The 10,020-nt window shown below is 36.5% G+C and overlaps 1 protein-coding gene across 1 annotated transcript; it reads right to left on the bottom strand.

Annotated features, from left to right (window-relative positions):
- Positions 1–3,552: 3,552 nt before the first annotated feature.
- On the bottom strand, positions 3,553–8,466 carry LOC108958188 (disease resistance protein RPV1-like). The gene is made up of 5 exons (XM_039303009.1): positions 7,775–8,466; positions 6,442–6,903; positions 6,186–6,279; positions 5,778–5,921; positions 3,553–5,136 (listed from the first exon to the last, which is right to left on the bottom strand). Exons 1-5 carry the CDS (start codon positions 8,464–8,466, stop codon positions 3,553–3,555), a joined length of 2,976 nt encoding a protein of 991 aa, XP_039158943.1.
- Between the last annotated feature and the right edge of the window lie 1,554 nt (positions 8,467–10,020).

Genomic DNA, 10,020 nt, shown 5'->3' with positions numbered 1-10,020 from the left:
ACTCCAAGATCTCAGCAATTTAAATTGATCATAGTTCACAATTAACATCTGCATCTTAAAGGTAAGTACCTCCCTACTTGGTTCTAAGAGGCCAAGAATCTTAACTATAATGACCACATTCATTTTGCATCTCAACAATCACAGTAACAATTTCTTTTTGTTAATGTTTGACACTTCGACATGAATACCATTAACTTGAACAAACATATTACCATTTGAAAAAAAAGAAATAACAAAACAGTGCTGTAACTGGGGTCCTCATCAAATCTATAATATCAAAATCTGCCTTCTCATGCTTGAAACAAAGATGATAAATTTTTGGATCTAATCATATGGCATTATGGATTCTTAATTCAACTCAATAGATGATATAAATAGCAAGATGTCCTATCAATTTCACTAACAATAATTTCAATCTAAAACTAAGTATTTTCTATGTTTGCTGTTTATTTTGTTTTTGTGTTGATAACTTGAAGTTTTTTTTTTTTTTTTTTAAGAATGAACAATATATAAATTTGTATAATTTAAGGTTTATATTATGTATTTTGAACTTTTTTTATTTATACCGCTATTCAATTTGGTTACTTAATGTCACATTGCTGATAGATATATAATTTCAAATAATTTGTTTGTTCTTTGACAAAATATATAAATGAAACAAAAAAGAATCGATTGGTCCATAGGATTAGTCTGGTCCTCGGTCCTAAGCTCAACAGAGTCAGTCCTCTATCTCGAAAATTGAGGACCAAAATTTTGCGGGTTGGTCCCTGAGTTAGGTACTAGACCGGTCTAAATTAGATCTTGCTCACCCCTACTATTTATGTTGAAGTATAAAAAATTAACAAAAAGAAATTGTAATCGTGATTGTCGACGAAGATGCAAAATGAATGTCACCATTAAATTTAAGATTTTTTTGCCTTTTGTTTCTCTTACAACCGAGTATGAAGGTACTTACTTTGAGATGCAAATGTTCATTGCAAACGATGATCAATCTAAATTGCTGTGATCCTGGAGTCTTCATTGCTAACCATCGACATCAACGAGGAATAAACGAGCAAGAAGGGTCGTTGCTAAAGTGAGGGAGAAAGAGATCAAGCTACTAAGAGGTCAGGAAGAATTTGAAATTGAGGGAGAAAGTGAGAGTAAGATTCGGAGAGAGGGAAAGGTAAAGGGCAAAAGAAGAGGAGTAGTTGGGCACTTTAGGCTATATATCTAGTATTTGAAAAGAAAAATTATAGGGTTGGTCAAGTTCCAAGGGTCTCAGGACTAGGGATCGACCCGTCCTCCCGGGAACCAGACTAGACTCAGCAAGATTGGGTTGGTCTTGATGTTGGGTCAACTCTTGATTGATACTCACCCCTAAATGTGGGTATATGGAGATTTGAGAACCAAATGAGTACAAACATCCAAATGTCTTCGTTTTGAAGAAAATCGGGCCTAATAATTCTTAAACCCAGATCTTAAAGTATTAATCAATTAGAATTGTTCTTTTTGGGTTCTTCTTTGTTTTGGCACTTTCAGTGCAAGCTCACTATTAGTTTTTATCCATAAAGAAACTTTCCTAATTTAAATAGATTTCCTAATTTGAGTGGTTTATACTTTAAGTAGTTTCTTAGTTTAACTAGGTTCTCTAAAAAAGAGATTTTAATTTTGGATCTAAACTCATATCTATATATAAGAAGGGTTTTTTTCTCAGAAAATAATCTCTCAATCTCATAAAGAAATTCACAAATATTAATGTAAGATTTTTGCTGTTTCAAACACTGAAGATGTAATTTATGAGCAAGACTTTCGCAATTTCAAACATTGAAGATGTAATTTAAGAGCTCAAGCGCCTCTTGGAAATAGCGGCTAATAAAAGAAAATCGAGACCACACAATTGGGGGCTAGAAAATAATGAGTATTTAAGTGTTTCGAGAATAATTGTAATCTCTATTATATGGTGTGATCTATAGTGGAATTCTTTGCTATCCTCTCCTTATAACCATAGGTCACACCAACTGAATCACCTAAATACTATGTTCAATATATCTTCTTGTGTCCGATTTCTTGCTTTTGTAACACTCACTATGCTCAAGTAGAGAGTTTTAGGAGCAAAATACTTTGTTTCAATTTAAGCAACCACAAAAGCTAAAAAGCCCGCGGGGGCCATGGCCCCAGCGGATCCGGATTCTACAAGTTCGACTTAGAATCTCCTTAAGCATATTCTCCATCACTTTTTGACCACCTCTTCGGCACCTTCAGTTTCGCTTTGCCGAGAGCTTGCTGATGTCGTGTGCCCGGGATGACGGCAAAGTTTGGATCTCATTTTGCAGGTGCTCTTGTTGAATTTTTCTTTGTTTTTTTTTTTTTTCCGGAAAATACTTGTTGTATTCTTATGATTGAAATAGCCAACTAGGATGCCACCATGGAATTTATCCGCGTTTTAACAGCCTTGTCAACAGTTTTTTAATGAAAGGAACAATATGAACAAAATGGTACAAAAAAAGTTTAGAGACCCAATTAAATATTTTGCAAAAGTTTGGAGATTATTGATGTCTTTTGCATACTATAGTCTTTTAGTCCTAATACAATATTTATTCATAAAAAAATTTGTTTGTTAGATAATTTGAGTTTAACCTCTTTAATTTCAGAGCCGAGTTTACTATGATCATGCTGTGCTAACTATGAAAATACTCTACTTTAGTTTAATTTCATCTCACCATTGAATTGGTTAATGACATGTGCCTTATTGATATTTTCCATGTAGCTTTAATTTGTTACGATTTTTCTCAATAAATTGTATTTCCCTGTAATTTTGTCACTTTGTGGAGACGAGTTTTTGCCTCTTTATTTAATACTATTACGGCGAAGCTTGATGCGAGTTTTCTTTAAAAAAAAATCTTGCCAATTCTTTATTTGTTTATCCTATCAAGTTAGCTTAGGAAAAGAAAAAAAAAAGAGAAGAAAATATGGACATGCATCTCTAGAAGCCAAAAGGAAGAAAACAATAAAAGGTTGGCTGATTGTTTGAAAGGAGACAATGATCTAAAAAAAATGGGAAGGGAAAAGGAAAAGAAAATTAGGCAAAGTACTTGTGAAATGAGGAGAGTACCGAGTGTCAAAAACACATAGGTCTCTCCCTTAAACCACCAAATTACTTTTCAGATTATTAGATGAGATAGATGACATTATCCGGTAGGATTATATTATTTTTGACGTTAAATTAGTAAACGTCTCCGTCGATAGGCAAGTGAATCATAGAAAAAGAGCTTTCGTGCTTTTCTACTATTTATGACGATCCCATTTCAAACTTAAAATGGAACTTGAAAAGCTAGACATTAATCAAAATCACTTGCTAGACCATATATAGTGCACAATAAAAGAGATACAATAATACTAAAACCAACTTTGAGAGAGAATGTTACATTATATTTAGCTATAAATATATCCATAGAGAGAAGGTGCACACTCTCACGCCACCTTTGACTTACACCTCAAGGTTTTGATAGATCAGTAGACCTTTTCGATGGAGCCGTGGTGCCGAAAGTGATGATGATGCTTCCAATTGTTTCAATTCCTTCTGTTCCTTAGGTTTGATTGACTGAGTAAACCGCACACGTAATTCGCACTGTCGTCACTAGACTCGCCTAACATTGGGCATCCATGAACAGAGGGATGACATGCATTTGATACATCAGGCAAATATTGCAGTGATTCACAGTTAAAGAGGTGCAGTGTCCGCAACTTATATAGTTTTGATAGATTAGGTAACCTTTTTATGGAGCTGCATTTCCTAATTAATAATTCCTTCAACGATTGCAATTCTTCTATATCTCGAATCTCGATCAGCTGCGAGCAACTCCTCACTGTTAGCTCTTCGAGCTTTCCTAAGTTTGATAGACCTGATAGCCTCACCAGAGATTCAGATTCAGCCACACTCAAACAATGGAGATTCTCTAACTGTTCAAACTCGATCTCTTTCAACCAACATCTAAAGAGTGTTAACCTGGACAAATGTTTCAAATATCTCAAGTTGGACAAGAATGGCTGTTTTATCGGTGACTGGACATCTCTTAATTCCAGAAGAGAAAGACTGGAGGGAAGCTTTGTGAGAGATCGAGGATCATCACAAAATATGCTAAGTGCCCAAAGCTGAGAGGGCCATGTGATATTCCAATCCTCCAGCTTTGCTGACTTCCCTTTCCCCTTGGATAAAGTTTGTGCGGGGGAGCCAAGCGCAGTCCCCGCTCCGAAACACAGAACTTTTAGGCTTGCAGGAAGTTGCGGCAACCTTTCAAGCTTATGACAATCTCCAAAACGAAGTTCTTGAAGACGAGACAGCTGATTAATGGTGGTTGGCACCCTGCTTACCTTGCTACCTGATACGTCCAGCACCTCCAAAGAGGATACTCGTCCAATCTCGCTTGGGATTTCCCCATCCAAATTTTTACAATTGCGGGATTCCAACACTTTAAGATTCTCCAACATCCCTATGGCCTTCGGTAACTCTTTTATCTTACTCCCAGCCATTAATAAGCATTCAAGCCTTATAAGATACCCAATAGATGGAGGCAGTTCTGTAATCTTTGTACGCTGCAAGTTTAAGGCAAGCAATGATTTTAGTCCTCCAATGGTGCTTGGTAGCTCCCTTATTTGAGTGTATCCTAGATTCATTTCCTCCAACCTTTTGAGTTCTCCAATAGAATCAGGTAACTCTTCGATTCTTGTGTAGAGCAAATTCAAAAGGAGCAATGATCTCAATTTCCCAATGGATAGAGGAAGTTTTCTAAGCCGACAACAACCCCTTAAAGACAAGCATGTCAAGCCCGCCATCTCTCCAATAGATGGATGAAGCTCTCGCATACATTGCCCCTCCAGCTTTAGACTTGACAGGTATTTTAGATCACATATTGCAGGAGGCACTGCGAACAAGTCAAAATGGAAGCCTGTTGACAGCCTTGATGGCTGAACTTGGGCTGCAATTATTTCCAAGTGCTTTAGTCGCTCTAGCTTACTGATAGAGCTACCAATTTGTAGTGACTTTGGACAATGTCCATCAAGAACCAGTATCTTCAAATTCAAGCATGTTGAGAAGTCAGGAGTTCTTGAGAGATGACATCTCATGAGATGTATTACTTTCAAGTCATGATTCACCTAGGAAACAAATTAGAATTAGAAAAGTATGCAAGGCAAATTGCAACAAAGGTACACGTGTTACAAAACCATACCAAGAATGGGCCCCATCCATTCCAATTCTCTGGAATGTCGCTGTCCAAAAGCTTAAGCACAGTTAAGTTCCATAAACATAGATTGACCGCCTACAGCTCTGAAGGGCAACGGTGCCAAGAGAGCCATCTTAGACTTGAGAGAAGATTTTTGAAGTCTCCAACCAAGTTTCCCCCCTCTAATTCCAAGAACCTTAAGCTAGGGAGCCTTGAAAACTCATCACTTGTAAAGTTGTGCTCTTTGGAAAGTCTGATTAGTTTGAGGGCTATGATGTTCTCTGTTCCCTGGCAACATGAAAAGGCATATGCCCAACTTTCTATGGTGAAAAAAAAGGCAGATCGCATTCCACCAAACTATCATGATTGATTTTACTTTCAAATTGTAAATTTAAGCTATTATCATCTTTTGCTAGATGTAAATTGTGATATTACCTTCATTTCACTCAAATTAAATAAATTTAGTTTTGTGCGATATGCAACACACGAAGAAGAACACATCCAAGCATATACTCTAGACTTCAAGCTGATGTTCTCTTGATTGAGAAAATAATATTTATGAATAAAATTTACCTTTCTAGTCTGCACTACATCCAACGCAACCTTAGGACACCATAGTCTGCTACGCTTCTTAGGAAATTTGGGGTCTTCCAGTCGAACAATTTCTCTTCCAAGATCTCTGAGGAGATCATGCATCAGCAATCTATCATTGACAATCTTTATCAAAGACATACAGGTAAGAACAATGACATCGCTTCTTGGGAAAAAATCCAATGCTTTCCACATATAATGTAGATGGGTTCTTTCTTCACCAATAAAGTAACATGCAATATCGAGAAAAATTTCTCTTTGTGCATCCTCAAGCATTTCAAAACTAATCTTTAATTTGTCATGGACATCTTGCTTGGGAACTAAATTTAATTTCTTTAATGTGTCTTTCCAAAATCGTTCACTTTTGCAATAAAGAGAGGAACCAATAACCTCGAGAGCCAAAGGAAGTCCACCAGCTTTGCAAATGATATCGCAAGAAATATCATCATAATCATGTGGAGGTGAATCCATTCTGAAAGCATGCCTACAAAAAAGTTGTTGAGCATGGCAATGGTGCAATTCTCTCATTTGATATACTTTAAACTCTTCGGAATGCAATGGGACACTATTTTCTTGGTTCTCCTCTTCGATTGGCAAAAAGTTTGTGTCCCTTGTTGTAATAATAATTCTGCTCCCTTGACCAAACCAATCACGCTTTTCTGCAAGTTTTGCAAATTGGTCCCATGTATTTAGGTCGTCAAGGACAATGAGGACTTTCTTGTCACGGAATCTTCTTTTAATTTGGTTAATCCCTACATCAGAATCAGAAATCTCCACTAGTTTGAAGTGAAGAATTTCTGACAACAATTGCCTTTGCAATTGAACAACTTTGCTGCCTTTTGAAGCTTCTCGGACATTAGAAAGAAAGCTACATCCATGAAACCGACTAGAAATTTGATTAAAGACAACCTTTGCAAGGGTTGTTTTACCGATGCCTCCCATACCATGGATTACTAGATAGCGTACATCAGGAAAATCTTCATCTAATAAGTGCATGACGTCTTCAACACGATCCTGAATTCCAACTATATGATCGGGCAAATTTTTGGCTCTTTTATTCAGCTTGATCAAAACTTCAGCCACGATTGATCTAATGAGTTCACCTTGGCTGTCAAATTTGACACAGAGTCTAGTAAAAAGTATTGCAGATAGAATATTAACCTATCAAGTTCAGGAATATCATAATTAAATACAGCCACCCACGGAGGAAGGGGGTCGAGCGGGGGCGACTGCCCCGCTTCCGAAAAGTTTTGTATTTATACTCTGCAGATATATAGGAAAAAAATTCCGAGAAAATATTGATTTATGTTATATGAAAAGAAATCTCATACAGAGGTTCAAGCTCTAATTCTTTTTTATCTAAAAAAAAATTCAAAATCCATATCAATTTACTTAAAATGAATTGCTTTTGTATATTATATTCAATGGTCAAAGCTGTAAATCGTTAATGTAAGAATGAAATCTTAAATTATATAAAAGATACTCCCATATTCGTAACTTGTAATAATCGAAACCTTAGGATTTCCTCTCTCTAAACACATGCATGGCATTGGTTTATTCGTTTTTCATTGTACACATGTAGTCTGTGCTCTCTGTATTCCGGTTTTGCATGGATTAAAATAGAGATAGCTAGAACAATGTTACCTATATTAGACTATACAAAATTGATTTAGAATTGAAGCAAAGATATTTTTATTGTAGCCAAAAGATGCAAATCTAATAAGGAATTTAAATTGGATTTGTCATGTCTTAGTAGAGAATTGATCTAGTTTTGAAACGAATTGAGTGATTATCTAATTGAGTGAATGTGTAGTAGGTAGTTATTTAATATGTGTGAATTGAGTCATAAATAAGTCAATGGAAGAGAGGGCAATAGCCAGTTCAAACTTTTGATGCAAGGATGGGAGTATTTTTATCATGTATATTCTCTATATCAAGTATCTAATTCAAAAAGAAAGAAAGAAAAGCTAAAACCTTACCCTTTATATTTGAGATCCCATCCTTTGATTTGAGCGACCTCCCTCATAGCCTCCTTCCATCGCTGCACTTCATCGTAGCCAAACTTCTCCTCATGCCTCCGCAGAGCGTCTTGGTATAATCCGGTTTTGAGCTTGACATCTTCAGGATCCACGTCAAAGAAAATCGGCAAGATCATTGCTTTGCCGATTCTGTTTCTTGAGCAATCCATCATGTATGCAAGCTCGCGAAGGCACCATGCACTCGACGCGTAATTTCTAGAAAAGATGGGCATATAGATTGCGGAGCTCTTGATTGTGAGCTCCAGTTTGCCATTGATTACTTCGCCTTTTCTAATCTCTTCATTGTCTCTGAAAACGCGAATCCCAGCTCCGTCCATAGAGTGATAGAGGCAATTGGCAAAATTCAGACGAGTGTCAGGCCCTCTAAAATTTAAGAACACCTCGAATTCAGCCCCTAGAGATGACTCGATGCTGTCTCTAACAGCCATCGGCAGAGTAGTTCCAATCAATGACTCCTTGCTCTCCATATTCAGAAGCTGAAGTATACTGATGAGGATAGAGGTATAAGAGTTGTATCTAATAGATGTGATTTTGGAGGATTTATAGACGAGCGGGAGAGTGGTCTCCTTAGTGATTCGGCTATTTCGTGGGAAAATAAGAGGCAACTTGGAAATGGTGGGGACATTCCCCATTTTTACGGCGAAGCGACGGTACTTCCGTTCATATTAAGGTTCACATTGAGGTTTTCTTACGAAGGTCATTATTTCTTTAGCCTATAACATAAGCATTGGGAGTATTATCCTTATTATCACATACGTGGGACTTAATCCTAATGGGATAAGGACATCACAAGTGTCATGACCCTCATACGATACTCACTTGAGTGCTATAATTTTTTCTGATCACTTAAATGTGATAGCTTAAAAAAAAATATTCACTTGTGTGTCATGACTTTTTATTAATTACTTAAATGTCAAAAAAATTTTAAAACTTTCATCCAAGTCTTGGAAATCCGATGTGACGTAGCATTTGTTTTGAATGTATTTAAAAAGTTATGGTATTTAAGTAATCAATCCATTGAAAAGTCATAGGACATTTAGGTGATTGGAAAAAAAATTAAGAGATATTAAGTGCACCTTTTGAGCAACTATCATATTGGCAGGGATCAAGACGTACTGCTGCTCTAACAAAATGTACTGTGTGTCGTAATGCTGAAACACGCCAGAGACAAAACTGAAAATCCAACTTCAATACAGGTACCAATGGGAAAGTTGGTAATGGGAGTGCCGTCCCTTCAACTTTTAAAAAAGGAAAAAAAGAAGAAGAGGGAAATTGTCTTCTCAAGACAAGAAAGTGGTAAAAAAAAAATGTGATCATGCTTTCTTTTGCTTTGGAGAATTGACCGACTTCCCAGCCCATACTTTTCCCAACTTTCCACTTAGTGGACACAAAAAGTGGCACTGCAACATTCGACAACTATAAAAAAGTTTATTTATTTAGATTGATATAATTAATTAATCACTCTGCCAATGTCTTTTCAACGAATCAATAGAAGATTGATGGTGTATAGGAGGAGAAGTGGGGCTGAACGTAGTCCGTGTTGGAAGATATGCTCGAGATATTAGAGATTTGACGGGATTACAATCGATATATTTGAGGTTGTAATTGATTGTCTACATCAACCTAGGATTAGATTCGATACACCTAGATTAGAAAAAATATAGTCTTTCCCTTTTATTGATCATTTTCTATATTATATAGTGATCCTCTTGTACATCGAGAATACAATCAATGAAGTGCAAAGTACACAATTTTCCTCCATGATATTCGTTGGAATATAATACGCGGAAACGACAGGATTTTGTAATTTACGTCAACGCGAATTCACCAGAAAAATAAGGACATCGGAAATTTACGTGGTTCGATCTGAGTATCGGTACCTACGTCCATAGGGATAGCCAACAACAAATAATCAACTATAATCAAAGTATCAGAGTTTACAATACTCAAACGCTCAAATGTTTCTCACATTTAGATTTAACTCTAAACCCAAAGTGTTTATAAATAAACAACTTATTTGGACATAAATTCATGACACAAAATTACCACGCATTTAAGTCGTATGCCAAAAAGAAAAGATCTCTGCATCTTTTTTCTTTCTTTCGATCAGATTTCTCTCGGCGGACGCACAGCTTCAACTACGTAGACTTTGGTGGCTTCGAACGGAAAGGGCTTCGGCGGCTCTC

Source organism: Eucalyptus grandis, chromosome 10 (assembly GCF_016545825.1).
Source record: "Eucalyptus grandis isolate ANBG69807.140 chromosome 10, ASM1654582v1, whole genome shotgun sequence".
In the NCBI taxonomy this organism is placed as follows: domain Eukaryota; kingdom Viridiplantae; phylum Streptophyta; class Magnoliopsida; order Myrtales; family Myrtaceae; genus Eucalyptus; species Eucalyptus grandis.
This window is presented reverse-complemented; position numbering and strand designations above follow the sequence as displayed.

Coding starts and splice junctions, on each gene's coding strand:
- LOC108958188 (XM_039303009.1), bottom strand. CDS start 8,466: ATGGGGAATGTCCCCACCATTTCCAAGTTGCCTCTTATTTTCCCACGA. Junction 5,922..6,185: donor GACTTCCTTTGGCTCTCGAG/GTTATTGGTTCC, acceptor TCTTTGATAAAG/ATTGTCAATGATAGATTGCT. Junction 5,137..5,777: donor ATGTAGTGCAGACTAGAAAG/GTAAATTTTATT, acceptor TTTGTTTCCTAG/GTGAATCATGACTTGAAAGT.